Source organism: Notamacropus eugenii, chromosome 4 (genome assembly GCF_028372415.1).
Source record: "Notamacropus eugenii isolate mMacEug1 chromosome 4, mMacEug1.pri_v2, whole genome shotgun sequence".
In the NCBI taxonomy this organism is placed as follows: Eukaryota; Metazoa; Chordata; class Mammalia; order Diprotodontia; family Macropodidae; genus Notamacropus; species Notamacropus eugenii.
In genome coordinates, this window is record NC_092875.1 from 379834124 (window position 1) to 379861657 (window position 27534).

The following is a 27534-nucleotide window of genomic DNA, read 5'->3' on the forward strand; positions in this document are numbered from 1 at the left end:
TGCCTGACTTAAAAAAGAAATTAATAACAAAAAGCCTACAAAATATATATCAAAAGAAAGTAGAGAGGATTATACTTTCTACCCCAAGACTATTTCTTGGCATCAGTAGGGAAGAAACAAACCAACCTCATTATATACACTATGCAATTATAAAAAACTAAGGTAATGTTATTTATACTTCTTTGATAAATGCAAAAATGAAGACAACATGGTTTGGAGAGATCTATGAATGACTCCTCATCACCTTATACGAAGATTTATACATTGGTTATTAAAAGAGTTAAGGAAGAGACTTTTCTTTTTCTTACCTGGAATAATGCTGGTTTCATTAGTAACTACCAATTTATGTAATTAAACACTGTATTCTTACTGGAACTCATTCATAGCCTCATAGAAAGTGAACATATTTTTTCCTCAGGAAACAAAAGAAATTAGAAGCAAAGTAGTTGTAAAAACTGATTTATTTCTTAAAAATAAATACAAAAATATAAATATAAAACATTAGCAGATAGAATCTGATGAAATGAAGTTGCACAAAGTTTTGTATACCAGCTGCATATCACACTTACTAACACCAAGTGTACATTTCTTGGAATTGTAATGTACAGAACAGGATATATATATGTATATATATATATATATTTATATATTTAAAAAAAATCTTCTTCACCTCCTTAAAAGCTGCACTTGCAAGGGCAGGACAGGTACCTAACAGAAGCGTCTTGTATATGAAGTTGCTTAAGGGAGTCTTATCCTGTTGGAGTTTCTGAAAGTATCTTTTATTTACTAAAATGGACAACACTGAATTTCCATAGCTTTGGCTCTTGGAAGTGATTAAATAAAATGCTGTATATACTCCATGTGACAGCCTACAAGAAAGAATTAATGAAATTAATGAACAAATTAAAAAGGAAAGGGGAAAATAATATTGTGCTGAGTGGCAGGAAAATTATCCTGGATGTCAAATATTGTAAAGGAGCAGAGGTGGTGTCTGCAAAATGATTTCATCTTGAGAGAACAGAAAATGTATCCTAGGTTAAGAGTCTTTGTCACTTTCCCCACCACCATACATTTCAGCTAACTTATTAAACCTTGGGCCCCATTCTCGGAGGTAATCATAGTTTTGGTCTCCATCAGTAGTACCTGATTCTAGTGAACTCAAAGATTCAGCTATAGAATCATTTCCTTCATAGGCATAGGTTGCGAGTGAGTCATATGGTGGAGCAGTGGGATCAATATCATGCTCTTTCAGCCTCTCATTAATGAAATCTCGGACATCTGTGTTATCTGGAGCTGAAGGAGTCCTCCGTGGAATAAACAACGTTTCTGGAATAATATCTCGTCGTAGCTTCTTGTCTTCTATAACCGCAGGATTCCTCAGAGTACCAATATCAAATGCCTGGGTGTCTTCCTCTCCACCTCCTTCATCGTTGTAACTCACAATGTTGTCTCTGATGTCCTCTTTAGACAAGATGAGAGGCTCTTTCTTTCTTTGTCTTTTCAGAGCTGCAAATAGCACAACTATAACTGGGGAAAATGAGAGAGAAATAAAGAATAGATCTTGTTTAATGAGAGTGCATAAGAGTCGACTGGAAACAAGTCAACCCTATGGATTTCCTTACTTCTTGCTAGTCATTTGAGAGTTAAAGATTAATTTTGTCCTTTGGCTACACTTTGTGGGATATTTTCCCACTCATTAATATCTATTTAAAGTGATTGAACTATATTAAAGTAAAATGATTGTGATTTAAAGGAAAATAAACATACTATCAATGTTGAATTATTTTTCCATTATTTTCCATAGGAATATTCAGAAAATCTTACTTATCACACTGTTTCATGGAAAATCATCATTGGTCTTTTCTATTCAATATAAAATTAATAAAAATAAAAAGAACCATAATAAGGATAATCATGCTGATCTTTGGATAAATTATTGAGATAAAGTTACATATAGATCAAAAAGCAATGAACGATCTGTTTCCTAAATTTAAAATAAAATATCTATATTTTAGGTAGTTTGGAAAGTCATATTTGACTACATTGTTTTTTATTCAAGATCTAAAATGATATTATATACAATGTACTAATAATAGTAAATCTTTTGAAAGCTTTACTGGAAATAATTTATTATAATTAAAGATCAATGGTGAATATTTAATATAATTTCAAAAGTAAAGTTATCACACACATATACGCACATACAACAATGGATTATATTCATATACAAGCCATACTTGTTCCTAAATATGTGAGTTTTACATATGCTTATTATTTAATCAGTGAAGAGAGCTGTTATTGAGGAAATTCATAACCATTACACTATTACATAGTTGTTTTATTATTTTTTGAAGGGTAACATTAAGGATATAAGTCATCTAGTTTGCTCTTTATCAGTTAAAATAATCCAGTGCTCAAAAAAATTACTAGTATATGCAGTATATTTTCAAAATATTCATATCTTCTTTACAGACTCTTCCAAGGGGTGTGTGTGTGTGTGTGTGTGTGTGTGTGTGTGTTTGTGTGTGTATTAATCTTGCCCTCCCTCATACACCAGAAAAGTATGTAGGATACACAAACTACACATTTAAATTTAGGTTGTTCTAATTTCCTAAGCTATTGAAAATCTAAATTAGACTCGATAACTGCATTTTCTTCATAGGTTATGTCACACTGTGCCTGGGATGAGTAATTCACCCTTTAGTTATTTAGACAGTGAACTATGGTACTTATACTATGATAAAAATGTCAAAACAGCAACTTTTGTGCTATAGCCTAGACTTTATATAATTAAAACTAAATATAGAATTGTAAAAAAAACCAAACAGTTTATATGAAAATTAGCACAATTTCTTTTGGAAGGAGAGAGAAGTGCCTAATCTTATATCATGAACAGAACAAAAGAAAATGAAACAAAGCAAAATAATAAACTTTGTATAGTCACAATAGCGCTACCATTAAGTGATAGAAATAATACTATCAAAGTTGTGATGACATGGACAGTCTTTATCTCTGTATCTATTGGGCCATCTATTAAGTGACATATAATGCTCTTTCCAAGTAAATTTATTTCTATATGCATATTTCTCATATATATATATACACATATATGTACATATATGTGTATATACATATATATATATTTGGCAGTGATGTATAGCACGTAAAAGAACTGAACATGGTTACAGCAATATTTAGATGTATCTCACCTGTAATGCATATAAATTGACTCTGTCTGAGTCAATTAACCTTTTGGTGTCTTAGACTACTCTTTAAAACTATAAATTTGCCTGCCTCCAAAATAGATGATAATCTCTTTTGCTAGAGCAAATTTCCTCATGAGAGAGTTTCCTAAAATAATGAAGTCACAGGTTTGGTCCCTGTCCCTATCTGTATGCCTATTCACAGAGAATAACATATATTACCAAACATATGAATAACTGGGAAAGGTTATAAGTTTATTAAGTAGCAACAGTAATAACTTAAAGATGGACAGCTTGAGTGTTCCATCAGTAGCCACAAAATGTTAATAGAAAACAGTGATTTTCCTAATACACAGGTGTGGCCATGCTACACCATTTATCTCTAAACTCTAATGACCCAGTATTAACATTAAGATCAAAAATGAATGCTTCTCTTTGTCATTTAAAGACATTCAAAACCTGGTTGTCATCTTTCTTTCCTGACTTACATCAAATTATCTTCCTTAATACAATTTTATGTTACCAGGCAACTAGCCACACTGGTGATTTCTTAGCCATGCTACTTTACTCCCCTTCTCCACACTTTTGCACTGACTATTCTCTACACCATGAATGTCCTCCTTCCTCACCTCCACCCCTGAGAATAGCTACTTTTTTTAAAAACTCAATTCCATTGCCATTGGCTACATGAAACTTTTCTCTATGACTCCAGGTCAAAATAATTCATTTGTTTTCTATTTTTATATAGGTACATGCCTCCTCCAATTGAATGAAATTCACTGATGGAAATGGCTGTTTTGGTATTTCAATTTGCTAATCCTGCAACAGGCACATAGTAGAAACCATAGGAGCAGAGTCCTCCCCTACTTGTGGCCATGGTTGGCCATGGTGGCAGCTGCAGCAGTGGCAGTGGCAGCAGCACCAGTATCCATTTGTGGAGCCTTCAGCCTAAAGCCCCTGTGGAAATTGAGCCACTGATCTGGATCTCAGCCCTCAGTGGCATCCCTGCCCTCTGCCTAAAGTCCCTGGGGGAATTGAACAGCTGAGCTAAATCTCAGCCAGCAGCCTGGCCCAGGATTGAGAAGGAGCGCTGGAGTGGCAGAGCAGGAGCCAGTTGTGGAGAGGGAATTTTATTTGCAGATCCTGGGCAGAAAAGTTTTTTGTTGCTCCCAGACCAGTATACAGGCCAAGAGAGGAGTAACTCCTCTCCTTTGATTGTGTCACCTTGGAATAACTGAGAACTTACAGGTCCCCAGAGTATATGCTCCTCTTGACAAAGGACTTAAAAGTCAAAGACTGGAAAAATGCCCAAAAAAGGGAATAAAATAAGACTGTAGAATGTTACTTTCCTGGCAAACAGATATTTTCTTCCATTGTTTCTGGATGAGGAAAGACAATGCATAACATCAGAGAAAGTCAAGGTTTAAAAAACCTCCAAAATATATATGCCATGGTCTCAGGCCATGGAAGAGCTCAAAAAGGATTTTGAAAATCAAGAGAGGTGGATGAAAAATTGGGAAGAGAAATGAGAGTGATGCAAGAAAATCATGAAAAGCGAGTCAACAGTTTGCTAAAGAAGACCCAAAAAAATGCTGAATAAAATAACACCTTTAAAAATAGGCTAATTCAGTTGGCAAAAGAGGTTCAAAAAGCCAATGAGGAGAAGAATGCTTTAAAAAGCAGAATTACCAAATGGAAAAGGAGGTTCAAAAGCTCACTGAAGAAAATAGTTCTTTAAAAATTAGAATGGAGCAGATTGAAGATATGTGTGTGTTTATCCTTCATCACCAAAGAAGACCATGCCATCAGAGAAATGATTATGTGACTAGCACATGACTTTGTTTTGAGTGAGGGAGCACTGTCCAGGTCACCAGTCTCACTTCTCCAGAAACATCTGAATCCAGTGACCAGATATTCATCAGGATGACTTTAGATAACCCAGGATGAAGCAATTTGGGGTTAAGTGACTTGCCCAAGGTCACACAGCTAGTGAGTGTCAAGTGCCTGAGGTGAGATTTGAACTCAAGTCCTCTTGACTCCTGCAGTGGTGCTCTAAACACTGTACCACCTGGCTGCTCCATATGGAAGATACTGACTTTATGAGAAACCAAGAAATTACAAAACAAAACCAAAAGAATTAAAAATTTGAAGACAATGTGAAATATCTCATTAAAAAAAACAACTGACTTGAAAAATGATCCAGGAGAGAAAATTTAAAAATTATGGGACTACCTGAAAGCCATGGTCAACAAATGAGCCTAGACATCACTTCTCATGAAATTACCAAGGAAAACTGCCCTGATATTCTAGAATCAGAGGGCAAAATCAATATTGAAAGAATCCACTGGCCACCTCCTTAAAGAGATCCAAAAAGAGAAACTCCTAGGAATATTGCAGCCAAATTCCAGAGTTACGAGGTCAAGGAGAACATATTGCAAGCAGCTAGAAAGAAACACTTCAAGTATTGTGGAAATACAATCATAATAATGCAAGATCTAGCATCTTCTATATGAAGGGATTGAAGGGCATGGAATATGATATTCCAGAAGTCAAAGGAATTAGGACTAAAACCAAGAATCACTTGCCTAGCAAAACTGAGTGTAATACTTCAGGGAAAGAAATTCAATTCATTCAATGAAGTAGAGGACTTTCAAGGATTCTTGAAGAAACAATCAGAGTTGAAAAGAAAATTTACCTTTCAAACACAAGAATCAAGAGAAACATGAAAAGGTAAACAGGAAAGAAAAACCACAAGGGGCTTACTAAAGTTGAACTTTTTATATTCCCACATGGAAAGGTAATATTTGTAACTCTTGAAACTTTTCTCAGTATTTGGGGAGTTAGAGGGATTACATGCACACACACACACACACACACACACACACACAGAGCACAGGGTGAGTTTAATAGGAAGGGATGATATCTAAAAAAATAAAATTATGGGGTGAGAGAAGAATACATTGGGAGGAGAAATGAAATGGGGCAAATTATCTCTCATAAAAGAGGTAAGAAAATGCTTTTTCAATGGAGGGGAAAAGGAGAAGGTGAGAGGGAAAAAATGAAGCTTACTCTTATATGTATATATGATATTTTATGCAATAATAAATAGTTATTTGAATTCTTGAGTATAGAATTATATTACAAATAGACAGAGGAACATAAGCTCTTCCAATATCTAGTATGTGACTATGAGAAGGGAATAAGCATGTCTATAGCATAATTATGTGTCAGCCACTGTGGTAAGACTTTACAATTATTATGTCATTTGTCCTGCAAGGCAGGCACTCTTATTATCCCCATTTTACTGATGAGGAGACTGAGGTGTGACTTGCTCAGAGTCACATTATTATTAAGAGTCTGAGGACAGATTTGAATTCAGATCTTCCTGACTCCAGCACTTTATCCTCTGAGTCATTTATGTCCCTCACTATTCATTTCTTATTATTATTGATGCTGCACATACATACATGATGTCTACATATATGTATGTGGCATATATGTATTTGTTTTTATATCTGTGTATGCATATATCTGTATATGTGTGCATGATGTCTGAATATAAATATACTGTATTTGTCCAATTCTTACCTGTCTAATGAGATGAAAAATCTTACTGTTTATGGTTCAATGTCAAACTGAGAAGAAATCTACAAGGTAATACCTGTGATCTGTATTTTATTCTCTATTGTTTATTGCTTTTATCAATGGTTTGAACAAAAATATGTTCATCAAATCTTTAGATGAGAGAAAGCAGGTAAATGTAGCTAATGTATCAGATTATCAAGATTATTATTATTATTATTATGCATAGTATCTTACCAGGTTAGAGCACTGGACTTAATTAAATAAGATCAAATAAAATAAGGATATTATAAGGTCTATAATAGATAGCTAGATAGCTGACTGGTTGTGGAACTAGATCAATATTTATATAGATAGATGAATAGATGAATACATATGCAAATGCATAGGTAATGATAAGGTTTGAAGACGTGTGTACATACACACATATCTATATCCATATCTTTGTCTATCTATCTATCTATATTTATATCTATATATCTATCTATATCTATATCTAAATGCATATGTATTATATATGTATATTTCTTATTTTAAGTGACAATTTGTACGTGCTGTATAAATTAGACCAGTATATAGGGAAAACAATTACCCATATAATGAATATACATCATTGTATGTGTGTGTGTGTGTATGCACATATACAAATGTATATACACTGAGATATACACATATAAACATACACACATCAGCTTCAAGGTATGTGGAAAGATCAACATCTAGATAATCCAGAGGAGCAGAACCAAAAGACAAATAAAGAATGTCCATAAACAAAGAGCCAGAAGACATGGGAGTCAGGGATCAGTCAGTGCCCTGAGGCACAAGAAATAAGCTTGCTCATTAGACTAAGTATATAGTTTTTAGTCTAAATTAGAATACATGTACAAAACAACTGGTCAAAAATAAGAAGATAATAGAGAGTACAGGAACACAATGACAGGGATTACTGAGTTAGATACCCTTAGGCACTATTCTTCATTCATTAACGTATATGATCTCTGGTTCTTGTGAGTTGGTAGACTCACCTAATAAGCCTTATCTGTTACTTAGGGCACACAGGTGTACAGAAGAATATATTTTTGTCAGATTTTTGTTTATTTGTTTGGTCTAGGCTTGGAATTTCATCACTTTTAAGAACTCTCCATATGGAAATTCCTTCAATCAATGCAATTCTAGTATTTGAAGGTGCCTGGAACATTGAGAGATTTAGAGATTTACCTTCAGTCATTAAGACAGTATGTTATGCTGACTACAATGTCAAGCCTCCATACATTGCATCATGCTTCACAAGGATCAAGGAGTAGTATGTGTATTTGTGTGTGTGTGTGTGTGTGTGTGTGTGTGTGTAAGTTCAGAGAAATATTTTCTAAAACCTCAATATTCTTGCAAGTAAAACAGATAAGTTCATAGCAAAACATGTTGGAAAACAACTGCCTTTGACTGCAGTAACAAAACTTACCTAGCAAAATGATGATGCAGAGGAGAATGGCAATAAGAGCCCCAGTGCTTAGGCCAGCAGGAAGGAGCAAAGCCTCAGCGCTGCATGACTGCATGTTTCCTTGGCTGTCACAAGCACAAACTCGAATAGTGAGTGTACCAGTACTGCTCTGGATTGGGTAATCATTGTCCGAGATCACAACAGGCAGGAGATAGCTACTGATTTCATGCCGACTGAATCCATTTTTTCTTGTTAAAATTCTAGCAGTGTTATCTAAAATGAATTAAAAAAGAATTATTTATTAGTTTGGGGACTGTAAGTATCACCTGTCCTGAAAACCCAATTGTGGTTTAAGATATATTGGATTCAGTGACTCTAATTTATGACATTCCTAAAAGAATAAAGCTGTTATGTGTTCTAATGCCAACTACTGATTTTTGGTGGACAGATTGAAAGGGAAAAAGTAAAAAACAACCACCACCAAATCCATCCAAACCTTTTTTTTTTTCCCCTGGGCATCTAAAAACTGTGTACACTAGAAGTATAATTTTGCAACATATAATTACTTGAATTTTCCACTAATCTTTATGTGTGTATAAAACACAGAAACTTATACATTAATAGAAATAAAATTCAAGGGCACATTCTAAACATCATCCTAGAAGCATTTTAAATAATCAACAACAATAAAACAATACAATGGTCCTTAATATTATAGAATCTTCCTATGGCACCCAAGCACATATAACTTCACAAAGTTTAAGAATGATAAAGAAAGATGAGGCAATCTAAAATGGAGGTCCTTAATTATTTTTGTAATGGATACCTCTGACAATCTACCAATGAACCGCTTCTCAGAATAATGATTTCACACACATAAAATAAAAATACAGCATTGCAAAGGAAACTAATTATAATGAAATGTATTTTTCCCCATCCTACTTCACAAATCTCACTCTGAAAAATAATATAATAAGAATCTCTAATAAAAGATCCATGGTAACATTTGCATTGACTCTTAGGTCCAATTCATTTTAGGCCATAGTCATCTGCACATGTTTCTTTCTTCTGAAATAAAGAAACCAAGAGGAATGTTTCAAGTCTGTTATTCCATAGTGTTGGAGGCAATACACTGGAGACAAATCATCCGATCTTAGGGGAGAACAGAGCTGTTCATATAAGTTTCAAGGATTTTGAAATCATATATTATTGAGCATTATTTAAAATCACTGGTAAGCCTAATACTAATAGTTGTGTTGGTACTCTCACAATACATAAAAGGGAAAAATAAAACATTTTGGCAAACTTGTTTTAATTAATATCAGACAGGCCATCAAAACAAAGTGAAATCAAGATTTGAAATTATTCTTTAAATAATTCAGGTGGATGAAAGAATAATTTTGGATGAAATTGTAAAAATGATTATTTGTCCAGATGGTTGAGACTTAATAATGTTTAATCAGAGACAGTGAATTTGCATTTATTACAAAAAGTAAAACAAGAACCTTAACTCCTGGGTTATTGATATAGTTGCATAAAAATAGCTATTAAGGTTTCTGGTTAGGTTAAAGAAATATAGGTTACTCAAATAGAAAAGATATTTTCTTAAGTGGTTCCTATTCTCAGTGAACTAATTTATTATCTACATCAAATAACAGCTGTTTTATGCAATAAGTTTTTAAATCTCTGTATTCTTGTTGTTTTTAGTTTTTAGTTTCTTTTACCCAATAGACTGCAGAAGTTGAAGTGACAAACCGTGACTCAGTGATACCTTCCTTGAGATAATGGCATTCTCAATTAACTAACAGAATGATTTGGTTTTCTGTCCTTTATCAATCTGCAAACACAACTGAGAAAGTGAAATTGGACTTGGAAGATTTTAGGGAAGGATAATTATTGAGCACCAAAAAGAAAAACAAACCCTAAGAAGTTAAAAGAGATTAAATTTCCTTGAGTCTTCAAATACACAATAAATATTTTTTTAGGATCTTCAAATCATGAATTAGATGATCAGAATTGCAACCTCCCCATAATGGTGCTGACAGAATCTTTACATATTTTCCAGGATTAGAAATTTGATAACCTAATATATCATAGAATAGATACTTCATATATAAACTCAGAGGAATCTCAAGTAAAGGTAAGAATATTATACACATCTAGAAAATGATTTTCTGAGTACCTTGATTATTTTTATGTGGTTTTAAATAGTAACATAATTAAAAATTAAAGTTTCCTCTGTAACTTAGCAATGTCTTCAAGTTAATTAAGAGACATGTTAAATTCTACTCTGATTCAAGTTAGTATCAAAATAAGCAGTTTAAAAATCATCATAAAGTGGATTTAATGCTAATACCTATAGCTCATTTCTATTTTCTGGAAGGCAAGAAAGACTATGACTAGAGAGTAACTGGTGCCACACTGGGAGAGAATAATTCAAAAATGAAGATAAATTGGTTAACATCTTTACAAGTACTTGCAAGAAATATAGTAAAACAATTATATTTGGGACCTTTAGGTTATTGACATTACTTTGAAAATCCTTCAATCAAAAATGAACAGTAAATTTAACACAGAAAAAATTTTCCATTTTTGTTTACTAATATATGCCTATTATCCATTTTCTTTTTTGTAATAAACTGTGTTGAGTAGTATATTTTCATTAGGGATGTATTTGAGTTATCAAATAAATCCTAATTTTCCACATTCCTTTTAGCAGACAGAGAAGTTTGTGTATAGCCCTTTCTGAATGAGGATGATATTATCCTGCTGTTATTTGAAAAGTTTCTTTAGCTGATTTTTTAATAAATGTGATGTTTGCAAAGGCAACTATATGTCAATTCCAATTTCCTTGGTCAGTAAAGACAGTAAGTTTACAGAGGTAAACACCTCAATAGAACTATGTCTTTTGCTGAAAGGAACTTAGAATCATAACAGTAATATTAAAAATGAAGTTAAAGTTATTTCAATTGGAAATAAAGTTTGTTTCATTTTTTTTTTTGTATCCTGTGTGCTTGGAACAGGGGGATATGTTTGTTAACTCCTTGATGATTTAAATGGTACAATTTTTCTTCTGCCAATGCTAAAATTTTATATTTATCCATGTCATTGAAAATCAAAGAAATAAAAAAAAAATCACTATCAGAGTCAGTCAAAAAGCTGAATGAAAATCTTTTTGGGTAGAGAGGTCCCAAGCTTCTTTTCACTTTAAAATATTAACATTGGCAACTCATTGTTTATTGTAAAAATTCTCAAATGGAATTAATAAATGTTTTTGCTTCTATTCTAATATGCCAATGATTCTGATTTATGATGGCAAGACAGTAATTTCTGTGTTGTCTAAACTTCTTGAGAGGGTAAGAGAGGCAGTTTTTACAAATGACCAAATTCAAATATATTTCAATAACACTGGAAATTCTTAGAATATGTCTGTAGTGCATAACTAGACCAAATGTTTCCTAAAATATATTGTCCTAAGTTGAAACAAATACTCCAGATGTGTCCTCAGTAGGGTGGGATACAGCAGGAATCACATTTCTTTATTATTAGGTTGGGGAGATGGCTAGATAGACAGATAGGTAGATAGATGAATATCCCCTTCATGCTCCCAACGCATTATGTATCCTCCCAATGAACTGTACATATTCTTATTTTGAATTGTAATTGTTACATATTCCTTTTCTTACCTCTTAAGTTAGAAGATTCATGAAGAAAGAATTAATTACCCTTATTAATTTCCTTAATTGACTTTTTATCTGTTAGCATTTCTCATGGTAAATGATAAATAATGAATGATCAATAAATGTTTATTGAACTGAATTGATTTAGAATTGAAAAACATCTATTCTAAGACTTTTTTTTCCTTAATGGAAAAGTGATTGAGATCAAGAAAGGTTATGTATTTGAATAGTGTCTTTGTATTACATCATAGTGCCTATCAATGTTTTTTTTATTTTTTTGAGAAGAAAAACTGGGAGTAGCATGGAGCACAGTTTTCTGGAGGCCTTATTTCATTTTGGTTGGCTAACTGAGTTTTATACCTTCTAAGTCTTCCCTGTGTAACCCACTGTTTACAAAATGTGAGTTTCCTCCTCTTAAGTTTTCTATTGTTTAGGAAGATTAGGTTACACTTCTTCTCATACTAAGCCAGATCCTTCATGCTCTAATGAAGGTTTATCACCCACGACCTTCCTACACATCTCCTGTACTTGAGACTAAAGGGAGCCAAACCCCAAATGTTGATTTTACATGGAATAAGCTCTCCTTGTCTCAGACGTTTTCATGTCTGGAATTCTGTAACCTATCATCTCTGCCGGTTGATACCATAACTATGTCACATAAAATCTACATTCAAGGACTCAATGAAAAACTGCCTTTCATGAAACTTTTTCTTCTCATGCTGATGAGAATTATTTCCCCTAACAATTAAATTATTTCCTGTGATACCCTTATTATACTGATAATATGCTTTCCTGCATAAAAATTATTTGTTCACATACATTAAAATTCCTCTAACTAGAATATAAATTCACTGAAATAATGAACTGTCTTATCTTATTTACATCTTCCTTTATCACCTAACACAAAATAAATAAATATTTGAATGCTTATGGAATAATGAAAACCACCTTTACCATAATATAATTCAATCAAAAAGATTCTATGTAATTAGAAAAAATACACACAGAATTACTAGATGCAGTACTACCTTAGTTACCCTGAATGCATAGGGAAGGTGTTTCAGATGAATGAGTTTTCCAAGTAACTTGCATTCTAACCTTTAAGTCCAAAAACTTAAAATACATATTTTTGATAGTGCTCTCTCTAAAACATATCACATATTTCCCTGTCTTTGCATTCAGAATACACCGAACATTTCTTTTTCTTGATGACACAAGATAATCATCATGGAGATAAATTGCTGTCCCAGTCTAAAATACAAATACTGTTTCATAGCTTCAGGGGCTTTTGAGTTGGTCATGTGTGGGGCTGCTCAGGCTGTTTTGCTCTTCTAAGTAATGTTTCTTCTCTCTTGCCTTACTTATGCCTCTACTCTCAAATGTCATTTCTTCTTATTTTCTGTGGGTCTGCTTTTCTATAATCCCCTTGCTCTCTATTCTCTTGCCCCCCTTGCCTCTATTCTCTTTTTTTCTCTGTATTATAATCATTTAAAATATTTGGTATAGTTAGAGCTCAACTTTGATAGCCTTGTCAGTTAATTAGAAGCTTCTTTTATTCAGGTCAATGAATCAACCAATTATACCCCTTTTAGGGTAATTGTTGCTTCTTTTTACTTTCTCAGTTATTTTTATCATTTACATACCTTTATGTAAAGAGGTTTGGTGTGTGTGTTTGGCAGGAGGTTTGGGAGGGGTTCAAGGATTGTTGAATCTCATGTATTTGAAGGTATTACTGATCATTGAAAATATTCAAGAACTGACAGCTCATGAAACCATTCAAAATAATTTATAATATTATTAGAATATCAACTTCCTTGAAGTCTTTTAAACTATTCACGATATATCATAAATTTTGTAGGTAATCATTTAAAGGAATTCTTTATACTGTCTGATATGAAATGTACCTTCATTATCCTGGACAGTGAAGTTTGGATTGACAGCAGCTAAACTGAAGAAAAATTTCTGTCCACCTAAGGGATCATCTTTATCCACTGCACTGATAGTTTGAATTAGCTGCAGAGAAAAGAAAGTACACATTGAAATCACTACTGCCATGTTGATAACTGGAAACTTCATATGCAGTACCTCTTGAGTCCCCACCTTCCGTCACGATAGTTTTATTCAAGTAACACTAGTTTGGTTTTCTTTTTATAGACCGGCATAGACTCAAGTTTCAAGCTGTAGGTCAATCAATCAGTATTGCTTCAACTTGCATTTTGATTTGATTTTTTAATATTTTAATAAGCTGGAAACATCCATTTTTGTTTACCTTAGCAAAAAATGACTTTTATAGTTGGAGGCAAGGACTTTGGTCATATCATCTGTAGCTAAGATTTTATTTTATATATTTTCTTACATAGGTCTAGAAAAATAGTCTGTCAATATACCTTAATTAGGCTTTCCTTTCAGCCATTTACCGTGTGTAGTACTAGCGATACAAAGAAAGGCAAAAAAAAAAGTAGTACTGCAGGGAGCTCACTATCTAATGGAAAGGACAACAAGGAAATAACTATGTACAAATAAATTATATACAGGATAAATAGAAAGTTATCAATGGAGGAAAAGTAATAGACTTAAGAGGAATTGGGAAAGGCCTCCTGTAGAAAGTAGTGTTTTAACTCAGACTTAGAGGAAGCCATGAAAGTCAGGAGGTAGAGAACAGAAGAAGGAGGAGAAGAGTCTTCCATGCATGGAGGGTTGCCAGTGAAAATGTCTAGAGTCAGAGATACTATGTCTTTCTTGAGAAATAACGTGGAGGCCAGTGTTACTGAATCAAAGAGAACTCAAGAGTGGGATGGGTTGAGGTGAGAATATAAGACATAAGAAGCCTGGAAAATTGGGTGGGTTTGGTACGTTTACAAGGGCCTTTGAACACAACGTGATTTAATATTTGAGCTTGAGGTATTAGAGGCCACTGGAGTTTACAGGATAGGAAGGTAACATAATCAGACCCTCACTTTAAGAGGATAATTGACAGGTGAATGGAGGACTGATTGGAATGGCCGCAGACTTGTGCCAGGCAAGATCAACCTACAGGCTATAGCAATAGCCCAGATTTGAGGTGATGAGGGCCTACACAAAGGTGGTAGCAATGTACAGGTGGGAGAGTGAAATTCAAGAGATGTTACAAAAGTAAAATTACTTTGGAAACTTTGGTAAGTTTCTTTGGAAACAGATTAGTAGGTAAGAGGGTAAAGATTCAAGGATGACACCTAGGTTGTGAGCTTGGGTAACTCATTGGATGGTACTACCTTCAGTAAGAATAGAGAAGTTTGGAATAGGAGAGCTTTTTTTTCAGGGTGGGGAATATGAGTCAGTTTTAGATGTGTTGAATTTAAGATGTCTACAAGACATCTAGTTTGAGATGTCCACTAGGAAGTTAAAGATAAGGGACAGAAGTCAGAAGAGCAGTTTGGATTAAAGAAATAAACTTGTGGATCATCAGCATAAAGATAAAAACTAAATCCATGAGAGCTAGCTAGATCATTAAGTGAAAGTATAGAAGGAAAGGAGAAGAAGGCTCAGGATACACATGGTTAGCAGGTTTGACCTGGATGAAGATTCAGCAAAGGAACCTGAGGCTCAGATAGGCAGGTAGGAAGAAAATAAAGAGGGAAGTGTCATGAAAGACTAGAGAGAAAATAATGTCAAGGAGAAGAAGGTAATCAACAATAACAAAGCTGCAAAGAGTTCAAGAAGGATGAGGATTGAAAAAAAGACCATTAGATTTGATAGTTGAGATGACTGACAACTTTGGAAAGCAGTTTCAGTTGAATAATGAGACTGCAGAGAGTTAAGAAGATAGTAAGAGGAGAAGTAGAGATACCTTTTACAAATGGATTTCTTAATTATTTTGGACATAAAATACAGGATATGTTTGGTGATGACGAAAAAAGACTAAGAAATTTTGAAGAGGATTCACTTTCTTCTTGGAAAGGAGTGCAGAATAATGTCTTAAAGATCCATTAATATACAGGGGAGATGACAGTATACCTGCAATCTAAACAATGAAATGCTCAGTCTACGTCCATTATAAAATATATGTTGTCACAAATCTCTAAACTTTATCATGGAAATGGAATTAACAAACATACAGAAAAAAAAAAAAAATATATATATATATATATATATATATATATATATATATATATATGTGTGTGTGTGTATGTATGTATTTGATATAATCAGACCATATGGAGGAGTAGGGAGATAGAGACTATATTCAAATAGACAAAATTAAATGGTGCATTTGGTGAATCTCTAATTTCCATTTTAAAAAAAATAAATGAACCAGTAAGGTCACATTGTGATAATGCTGGCTTCTGGTATTTCATCAAAGGTCCTGAGTAAATTCACTAAAAGTTCAAATAATCTTCAAGATGATAGATATTCATTGTTTTTAAATTTGGTTCAGGTCAATGTTTAAACAAATTGTTTGCTTTTGTAATCAAATAACTGAAAGTCACTTGGTTAGGGCTTGAGAGAGGAGGATGAGCAGAGTTAAACACAGTACAAACAAAAAAATCAGAAAAAAAAGGAGCAGAGAAAAAATATCAATAAATATGCAGGATAAAATGAAGATGGATTGGTCATGTGGTGAAAGTGAGATTTCTACATGGATTCCTCAAACTGACAAGAGATCTAGTGAATGAGTCCCAACATCTTGAATAAATACTTTGTTGTTAACGTGGGAGAATATGAGAAAGAGTCACCCAAGATAGGCAGGCAATGGAGAATTATAATGATCTGCCTCTAAAGGGGATGAGTTCCTTCTCTTGAACATCTTCAAGCTAAGGCTGTATGGGTATTTGTTGGTTTTGTTATAGTAGAGATTACTTATATGTATGGCTTGAGCTATCTGACTATTGACGTCTCTCCCAAATCTCAAATTCTGCATCAGTGAAGAGAATGTCCATGATGCTGAGATCACATATTCATTTAAGTATTCCTAAATAAATTGACCAGATGGGTAAACATCATAGTCATCATCTTTAATTGATTTTCCCTTCAGGGAAACATCCACAGTTCAAATAGTGTATGTGTGCATAATATAACATTCCATTTAAAATGTAACTGTGCTATTTCTATTATTCTGTATGAAATAGCATTCCATTCAAAAGATTCACAACAGAACATTTAGCAGTTTCAAAGTATGTTTATCCTTTCAAATTTTGAAAGTATGTTTATACACAGGTGCTATTCTTTAAGAAAAAAGATCAGAGAAAAATCTAAGCTTTAGTAGATGATTCTTTATAACAGATTGCATATTAACAATCACAATTAATTAAGGGGTACAAAGGATGTCAGATCTTATTTTATCTTCTGTTTGCCGACAAAATTTTTTTTCAAAAAACCCATCCTTTTATTTAAATAATTCATGTATCACTAAGCTCATGAACAAGAATATTCTCTTACAGGTCACAAATTAAGTACTGAAAATTATACTTAAATATTGGTTGACAAAAGTGTCTGTGATGAAACAAATCCAGAGGATATCAGTGCTGAAGTATATTTAAAATATACTCCAGAAATAATTTTTAAAGATCTCTCAAAGATGAATAGATTCTAAAGGAATGGAAAAGTTCAAAGATATCAGGATCAAATTTAAGGAACATAGAAGAAATCCACAGTTAGCATGCTCACTTTCTTATAAAAACATTTCAAAGATCTCTAATTTATTTGGCTTTAGGTCTACCTCAAACAGCACAGGTCATAACCTGTCTAGAATTTAAGCATTTTTGGAGATAAGATATTTATTATTCTGTGTAGAATTTAGTGATGAGTTCCTCTGAATGTAGTTTGAATCAGGGCTTATCCTCAATATCAAGCTGATGAGCCTACACTTAACATCTTTTCAATGTGGTAGAACTTAGTATAGCTTCATTTCTATTTGTAAAGTCTTCAAGGACCCATGTTTACTTCAATGCTACAAAAAGGTATTGGAATAGAATTTTAATAAAAGGTTTGCTCTCATATATAAAGAAAGCCTTTGAAAGAATGGTCTATGCAAAAGTTGATGTTTTCCTAAAAAAACACACCAACAAACAAAAAAAAAAACAATGAGAGAAGAATAGCTGGACTTTGGTAGAAGATTCTCTACATCAGATTGCATATTCATAGTCATGAGACTGAGAGGTATAAACATTTTGAGATCTTACTGTATACTTTCCTTGTTGATTAAAAAACAAAACAAATGACTATGGAAAACTATAAAAAACAAAACAAATGACTATGGAAAACTATCTTAAAAGCTCTCATCCAAGGTATATAGCACTTTTATACTGCTCCCTGATACAAAAGACTATTTTATTGAGACCAACATTTTCCTAGTGATGTGTTATGATTTCAAGGGATCAGATAATTTTCAATGAAATTTTTTAAAAAGGTACATTCCTCAAAAGACAAACAGGAAACATATATGTTTAACAGACTGCAAAATATTAGCAATAATAACATGTAAATGGGCTCACAGGTTATGGTTTATCCTTTGTTCTCAAAGAAGACCATTACATCAGGGAGATAATGACATGACTTGCAATTGACTATGATTTGAGTGAGGGAGGGCTGTGCAAAGTCACCAACCTCACTTTCTCTTTCACAGTCATCTGGGTCCAGTGGTCAGATATTCACAAAGATAACTGAAGATGGTCCAGGATACAGTAGGAGACATTTTAAGATAAGGTCCTTTTAAGATAAGGTTATTTCATGGAATGTAACTGCAACAGCATGAGCACAAAGAGAGGTCCCACAGCATAGAGGATAGAGGACTACTTGTGAGGTCAAGAGACTTGGGTTTAAATCTTTCCCCTCCCATATACTAGCTGTGTGACCATGAGGAAATCATTTAAACCCTTAGGGTCTCAGGCAACCATTTTGGGGGCCTATGGTTTTATTAGTATAGGGAACTCCCAATGAAGATGATCTCTGTAGTAATTCAGTTTGGTATTTTCTCTTAAAAGTGTAGTTTTAGAGAGTTGCCTGTGGCAGTGAAAAATTAAGTGACCTATGTAGGACACCATGGACAGTATGTGTCATCAGTCAAGAATTGAAGTAAAGCTTTCCTGACCACCAGGCTGGAGGTCTATCTTTCCATACTATGCTATTACTTTCTAGTCAAATTCCAAAGATTACAAATTATAGACAAGTTACTTTATCTCCATCAGTACAGGGAGCTTTTATGCCAGTATCTCAACACTTATTAAAATAAAGGTTATCACTTGCTTTCCATATATACTTTGAAAAACTAATTAGAAGATGAGATTTATTAGGCGGAAAAGCTTATTCAAACTATAAAAAGGAGCTGGTAATGGGTAAATGATCTTGGTACAACAGTGAGAAAAACAGTGGCAAAATTAATAATATAAAAGGAAATTTTATAATTGTTAGTTATATTCAAAACAAATGTAGGTATTTTAAATTGAAATAAAATATAGGCAATTTAAAATGTAAGGAGAAAAATTGTTTTTAAAATCAAATAGATGAAATTTACCATATGGATAGTAAAGTATGATCAGAAAGTCAAATCCATTTGTAAAATTAAAATTCTAAATCACAATTGATGATGTAGATAGTGAGATGAGCTTTCGATAATTCAGGAAGTTCATGTGGCCCCAGAAGGCATAGCTGGCTCATATTTAAAAGATAACTCAAATCTAACTACAATCATTCTATTTGGACTTGAATACGTATCTACTCTATAATATACAACCAAGTGGCCATACAGTCTTGACATGAAGATCTCCAGGGAGGAGAAACTCATGAGCACTTAGAAGGCTGTCCATTCCACTTTTGAGTGACTTCTGTCTTTCCAATACATCAAGTATAAATCCAGCTGTCTGGGAATTCTTCTGTTTTGTTGCTGTTGCTAAATTTGTATTATAAGACTTAGCAAACAGACGCTGAATAAATGATTGCTGAATTAATTTGAAATAAGGTTTTCCTTTGGTTCTTGTAATATTACAAATATTCCAACAAGAAAATTAAATACCTAAATTTCAATATCCCATGTTTGCTTTTTGCTCATGTTTTTTTTTTTTTTTCTAATAAAATGCCTTAGATGATGCTTCTTGGAAGTCTTCAATGGAAAAAGGTGTGTGTGTGTGTGTGTGTGTGTGTGTGTGTGTGTGTGTGAGAGATTGCCCATTGGATTACCTGAAATGTATGTTCTTTTGGCTGCAGTTTTCTATGATTTAGAGCCAGATAGTATAAACTAAAGAACAATGATGTTAAAAAGACAACTGTTAACTACATAGCAGAAAATATGTTAGGATAATTGAAAGCACTATTCAATTTCCTGGATGTGGTTCAGTCTAGTCTCTGACTCCCATTCAGTTCTGAGGCATACTTCCTGTCCATCTACAGGAACTATCTGAGATACATATAATGTTGGAACAATTCTGTTCTACATGTCAAAATCTGGATGATAATTTTTTTCTCTCCCTTTTGAAGGGTTAACTGATAGAGTTTCGCAATTTCCATTAAAAGACTATGGAGTATTCTAAAAATCAATGCAATTAGTACAATGTCATGAGCAAGTTGACCTCTGCATGGATTTGTTCTGTTTAGAATCTACAAAGTACATTCTTCAGGACGTGGGCAAAAATGCCGGGTGAACATTTGTCTCCCTGTTTTATGCCTCTGTTACTGCTTTTGAGTAACCACCACAGTTACAGTTGCTAGAAATTGATGATCAACTTATGAAACAACAATATTCCATTAAGTAATCAAAGCTATTCATTGATAGAAAAGTTCAAGGTGAAATTGATTTTATAGTTACATTATACTGTCAATGAAAGGCTTATGATGTCAAACCAGTACATCCTTCTTAGCACAATAGATTTCAACTAACAGTCATTGTAAACATATTGTCAATTAAGATACTCCCTTTGAAAAAGTTCATCTTTCTTTATGAAATTACATAAAGTAAAAGCATAGCAAATATGTTGAATGTTCTACCTTCATTATTTAATTGAAATTACCCTGTCTGTAGCTACCAATGATCTTTTAAATGATCAAATCTTTTCTCAAGTCTCATCCTTCTTGGACTCTGACGATTTTGACTCATTCTCTCTTCATGGAAAATCTTTTCTCTCCACCTTCTCTACATGAAAAGTAATCACTACTTTTCCTCCTCCTTCCTATTTGACTGCTCCTTTTTAGTCTCCTTTGCCAGATCTTCACTCATATTGTGCTGACTAAATGTCATCTTCTCCCAAGGCTCTGTCTTGGTACCACTTCTCTCTTCCGTATGTACTATCTCACTTGGTGATTTCATCAGTTTCAGTAGGTTTAATTATCATCTTTAAGTAGATTATTCCCAGATCAATTTATCCAGCCTTCATCTCTCTTCTGAGCTCTATTTCTATATTGTCAAGGCCTTTTTGATATTTTGTAATGCATGTTTTCAGGTATTGCAAACTTAACATGTTTAAAATAGAATTAATTATCTCTCGTCCCCACCCCCACCTACAAATTTCTTCTCTTTTTTGATCCTTCCTATTACTGTCAAGGGTAACATCATCCTACCAGTTGCCCAGACACCTAGGTCCTTTTCTATTTCTCGTTTTTACTCACTACATATATTTAGTCTATTCTTAATTTTTATTGTTTCTATTTTTCGTATCATTACTCATATTTTTCTTCTTATTTCCATTCAATATAGGTTTTCATTTTCTCTTGTCTAGACTATTTCAATTAATTTGTAATTTGGTCTGTCACCTTTGATAACCTCCTCACTTCAATCAGTGCTTCACTCAGCTGCCAAAGTGGTTTTCCTGAAGCAAAGCTGTGACGATGCCTTTGCTCTCCCAACTAAATAAACTACAGTGACTCTCTTTTACCTCTAGGATCAAATATAAAGTGTTCTATTAGGCATTTAAAGCCCTTTTTACCCAGAACACTTCTAACCTTACTCATCATCTTATGTATTACTTTCCTATACACCCTCTACTTGCCATTTTCTCTTACACAACACCTCATCTCCTGACTGTTAACTTGAACTGATGCCTGGGATACTCACTTTACCTCTAACTCCTAGATTCCCTGGCTTCCTTTAAGACAGTTTAAATTGCATAGTCTTGGAGAAGCCTTTCCCTGCTGCCCACCTTCCACTTCACTGCTAGAACCTTCTCCCAGAAATTACTTTTGATTTAATAAATAAATAGGTAGATTACATACATATGCACATAAATATACACACATATGTAGTTTGCAAACTACACAAAAAATAAACATGTATAGACACATGAATATATGCATGCGTGTATACATATAGGTTTACAAATATAACTTGCTGTATACAAGTGTATGTTTACATATGTATGAATATGCATACCTATATGTATATATACGTGCATACATGTGCATGTATATATATGTTTTTTACCTAGCTATATGCATATTTTCTCCCCTCTTTGAATACGAGTTCCTTGAATAGAAAGACTATACATTACTATGTGAACTATGTGAAAGGTTTTTGTTTTACTTTGGAATCTCAAATACTTAGAATAGGGCCTGACATTGAATAAGTGTTTAATAAATGTTTGTTGAATGACTGGCTTTTGTTTCAATAGCTTTTTGTACCTTCCAGATACTGCATAATGTGGTTCCTAGGGATGTGTGAATAGGAAATGCTTATGGTCATTAGGGAACTAGATGGCACAGTAGACAGAATGTTGAACCTAGAGTTATAAAAATCTGGGTTCAAATACCACTTTAGATTTTTACTAGTTATGTGACTCTGGGCAAGTCACAACTTATCTGGCTTCTTTACTTCAACTGCAAAATGGGGCTAGCTCACAGGGCAGTTATGAAGATAAATGAGATATTTGTAATGTGTTTTTCAAACCTTAAAGAGCTTTGTATGATAGCTATTATTATTACTATTAAACTGAGATTGTCCAAACAAATACACAGGCAATTTACTTTTGTGGATCTATTGTCCCTATAAAGCTAGGAACATTAGTCTATTCATGTGTAAAAGATGGACAACTTACATATAGGTTTAAAATTTTAAGCTGCACTCTTTGGGTATGGTCAACTGGAATAGGGTGACCATAGGCAAAGGATAAATGTGACGAGGAAACAACTTCAAGAAGTAAAACAGAAATATTTACAAGGCTCTGGATTTCAATACTACATTAACCAAACATGGCATACAAATAAGCCGAACTCCAGTTTTCCATAGCATTTGAAAGGAAAAATAAAATCCAGTTGACACAATTTTACCATTTCAAAAAACTGTATAAGCACTGTTGAATTTGTTTGATTATTCGATAAAAAGAATTTGAGAGATAGGGTAATGTAATTTGCATAAAAATGTAATAGTGACATTGATGTGTATAGAGACCATGAAATGATGGCAAAACATAATGTGGTTCTATGATGGGTTCTCTTTCTTTAAAAAAAAAGATAAATTTGATTCCCAATTATTATTTATAACTTTCTGCTTCCTTCCATGAAGATAGTGCTGAAACCAATTAAGAGCATTTCATTCAGATTCATATGTTCAGCCTTTTTGAACAACAAAATGAGTCTACTGAAGCAAAGGTTTTAGGAGTAAATACATAAAGCTGATTCAGGGAGAGCTTTATAAAGAAATATGTCATTAGATAATTTCATGTTGCTGTAATTCTGGAATTTAATGCATATATTGAAGATTTGGTTCCTCTTTTACTACCACATGGCCATATTTTAATTTCATTTCTACATCCTGGAATTGAATGAATCTCTTTCTATCCCTTTGGATCTCTTCCTATCCTTTAATTCTCTCTGTATCTTCTATTGCTTTCACTTACCCTCTTCATCTAGTGGTTTTCTATATTTATCTGAAAAAGCAGAAGGATTTTCTTTTGCTTTTCAAAGAGTTTGGAAATTGCTTGTACCTACCCACTTACTGCCTTGTGGCGGCAAGCAGCTACAACTTCCACAAGACTTTAATAACCATTAAAAAGGAATTAAGGATCCTATCATAATCTTTACAAATCTGTCTTTTTTTCAGTGTCTCTTGTCTCTGTCTCTTACTTTCCCTGTTTTCCCTCTGAATGTTAACATTAATAAGGTATTATTTTTATAAAAAGTTAAAAAATACATATTATGCTTGTTACATTTCACAGACACTTACTTGTCCAGGTCTTGCATTCTCACACACAAAGGTGTCATAGAACACAGCAAACTGTGGAGCATTGTCGTTGACATCCAAAATTCTTACAAATACTGCTACACGGGTTGTCTCTTTCGGGTTGTCTAGGAGAGGGAAAGAAAAATCTTGATTTGCTATCACCAGAAATATATAGACATTGATAGAGAATTGTCAATGTTAGTTATAATGAAGGGGCGCATCTCCCGTACCAGAATTAAGTTTTTGGCTTTATTTTTTTACCAAGTGAAAATTAGAATGTTCTCAAGCAAATAAACATTAGTTCTGCTCTATTATAATACAATAAAATGTTACACATTAAAATAGCATGCTAGAATAATTAAATAATAATGATTTCAATTATTTTGGGACTCATGTTATTCTTCTAGAAAATACATTTAAATAACTATTGGAACTATTCCAGCTTTTAGACAGAGGGCTGTTTGTTTATTAGCTTATTTAAAAGATAGCAAGTAAATCTGAAAATCCAAATAGAATATGTATCGTGTTTATTTTAGGCATTAATTCAACCACATGAAGTTACCTAAGAATCCTCTTATTTTAAGAATGAATCATAGTATGGGAACAAGATATAGTAGAGGAAATGTACTATACAGAGTGTTCCAGAAGTCTTAGTTCAGTTTAAGCTGTTAAAGTTTAAAGACTTTTTAAGACTTCTGGGATATCCAGTATTTGGGGTTTGAATGAAGGCTATACAATTTGCTAACTGTAGGAACTTAGGCAAATCACTCCAGTTTTCTGAAACATCTGTAAAATAAGAAGACAAGACTAGGTGAGTTAGGATCATAGATCTAAAAGTGACTTTAGAGATTGCCTAGTTTAATTTTCTCATTTTAAAAATGCTGAGCTGAGGTCTAGGGAGGTTTAGTGACTTCCCTTTCTTATACAGGCAATGATTCTTAGTGGCAGCATTTGAACCCAGTTCTTCTGATCTTAAAATCTGTTTGCTTTCCACTGCCAAGAACTTCCCTTCTAAACTCCTTCAGTTCTGAATCTGACCCTCTAGATTGGGGTGGGGAACCTGTGGCCTCGAGGTCACATGTGGCAAATCATTTGTTCTGTGAAGTTAGGATTCAGTGAAAGGATAAGACATGAGGACCTAGATGGCCACATGTGGCCTCGAGGCCACAGGTTCCCCACTCTTGCAGATGAGACTCTTGCTATGTTATCCTAAAACCCTAGGTGTAGCAGTTCAAATGTCATTATTACTATCATAGTTGTCAATAGCTGGGATTATACCTGCTCATCTGATTACCTGCTTACTCTTCTGCAAGGAAGTAGAGTGATAGGGCCTGGACCTGGGATGCCACTAGTGTATAGAACTCCTAGGTGAGAAATTCCTTTTTTCAATGAATCAAGGCACATTCTCTAAAAATTATACCCTTAGAGATTTTCTGAGAGCACTGTTTAATTGGCTTGTGCACTGAAGTATTGCCAGTATGTGTCAAGGGCAAGATTTGAACTCAATGCTTACCGTCTTCAATCAGCTCTTTATATATTATGCCCTGCTATGTCTTAAAGAAGGATTTTTAAAAATCAAAATGATAAAATGATCATGCTTTTGAATTTGTAAAGCTGGACATTATTACCCAGGGCCTAAAGAGTTGAGTAGGTGCAAGGGTGGGTATGGAGGAGGGAAGGGAGTGGTTTGAATTAGATTTATCAAGGAAAACGGATCTGAATCTAGGCTCTCAATCTGTCATTTAGTAGCTGTATGATCTTAGACAAGTCAATCAGTCTCTCTGGATCCCAGATTCCTCCCCTCTTCAGTGCTACCAAACTGTAAAACTGTGATAGTATGATTTTATGTTTTAACATTTCCTCTCTACCACTTCAAATTCACCATCTTTTTCAACACCTGACTCACATCTCAGTTGGTCTATGAAACTTCTTTTGATCACTGCCTTCTTACTCCATTTTTAAAGGTATCATTGTTCATATATTCAGTTTTTACTGTAACTTTCACACTTGTGACCCCACTATTCTAATGCAAGAATATTTTGGATCTTCTTTTTCTGTGTGGCCTTCAGCTGCACCTCTGCTTCACAGTTACCAGGACTTTAAAATTCTTGAGAAGAGAGATTTAGAATTTTCATTTTCATACAGGATCTAGAAGATATGCTCTGCACATAATAGACTCTTTTGTATTGCTCCATATATCACCTTAAATAGCTATGTGCAAAAGGCATGTGGGAGGATCTAAAAAATATATGTAAAACAATTAGGAGATGAGACTGTCTTTTCTTTTGTCATAGCTATGATCAAACATTTTGCAGTGAAGGAGCCCCATGTTTAATAGAAAACTCAGATGAAGAATCTGGGGCATGTGCCTTCCCACACATCCCTTCAATATTCTCTGATGTCTCTTCCACAGATGATTATGATTATTCTCCTCCTTTTCCTCCTTCTTCTCCTTTTCTTCCTTCTCCTTCTCCTTCTCCTTCTCCTTCTCCTTCTCCTTCTCCTTCTCCTTCTCCTTCTCCTTCTTCTTCTTCTTCTTCTTCTTCTTCTTCTTCTTCTTCTTCTTCTTCTTCTTCTTCTTCTTCTTCTTCTTCTTCTTCTTCTGCTGCTGCTGCTGCTGCTGCTGCTGCCGCTGCTGCTCCTCCTCCCTCTACTTTTCCTCCTCCTCCTTTTTCTTTTTTTCATATGCATAGTGATAGTCACTTTCTGAACTCTTCATGTAAGCATAATAGTTTCATTGGTAGCAGGTCTACCCTTTCCTATCACAAAGAATTATAAGAGAATCTGGAGAATTTTCCTCTTTCAGCCTTCATTCCTGTCTGGGGAGTGGATAGAATATTGGGCATAAAGTCAGAAAAATTCACGTTCAAATCTTGCTTCAGACACTTAAGCTGTGAGCTTAATGTCTATCTTCCTTAGTTTCCTCAACTGTAAAATGGAGATCATAATAGTAGCAACTTCAACAGGGTTGATGTGAAGATCAAATGAAATGATAACTGTAAAATTGCTTATCACAGTTTCTGGTTGGTACATAGCAATCATTTAATAAATGGTTATTTCCCATATTCCTTCTTTATGTGAAACTAGGACTTTAAGCTGTTTCAGTCTTTTGTCATTGGAGTCTTCAAACTGATAGGTAATTCACAGAAATAGAAACACCACAAAACATACCATGACTAAATTAACTTATTCAAAATTTAGCTTCTCAGTTTCTTCATGTACAAAATTATAAAGGTCTGGACTAGATGGTCTCTAAAATCCCATGTAGCTTCCCCATCTTCTATGTTTATTTCATACCTACATTCCATTCAGTAATCAAAATACTTCACTTTTCTTTTACTCTTTATAGCTTACTCACAATAGCCCTAAGATACACTCAATTTGCTTTAGCAAATAAAGTTTATTCGGTTATAATATACATTGTAATTTTCAACCTGACCTCACCAAAAGGTACTTTAAATTGTTGGTTGTGGTCCTTTGTCTTTGAAGAGGACCAACATGACATCACCATTG

At 33.8% G+C, this 27534-nt stretch overlaps 1 protein-coding gene across 3 annotated transcripts in view; it reads right to left on the minus strand.

Annotated features, from left to right (window-relative positions):
* Positions 1–495: 495 nt before the first annotated feature.
* CDH10 (cadherin 10) overlaps positions 496–27534 on the minus strand; it is a 287434-nt gene continuing 260395 nt past the window's right edge. For 2 of the 3 annotated variants that reach the window (XM_072605472.1, XM_072605473.1), the window contains 4 exons: positions 24025–24146; positions 13808–13916; positions 8245–8496; positions 496–1527 (listed from right to left, as the gene is read on the minus strand). In XM_072605472.1, coding sequence (XP_072461573.1) covers positions 1037–1527; positions 8245–8496; positions 13808–13916; positions 24025–24146 — 974 coding nt within the window. In that variant the 3' untranslated portion in view covers positions 496–1036. The remainder of the gene's footprint in view (positions 1528–8244; positions 8497–13807; positions 13917–24024; positions 24147–27534) is intronic. The other variant, XM_072605474.1, reaches the window with a different exon arrangement.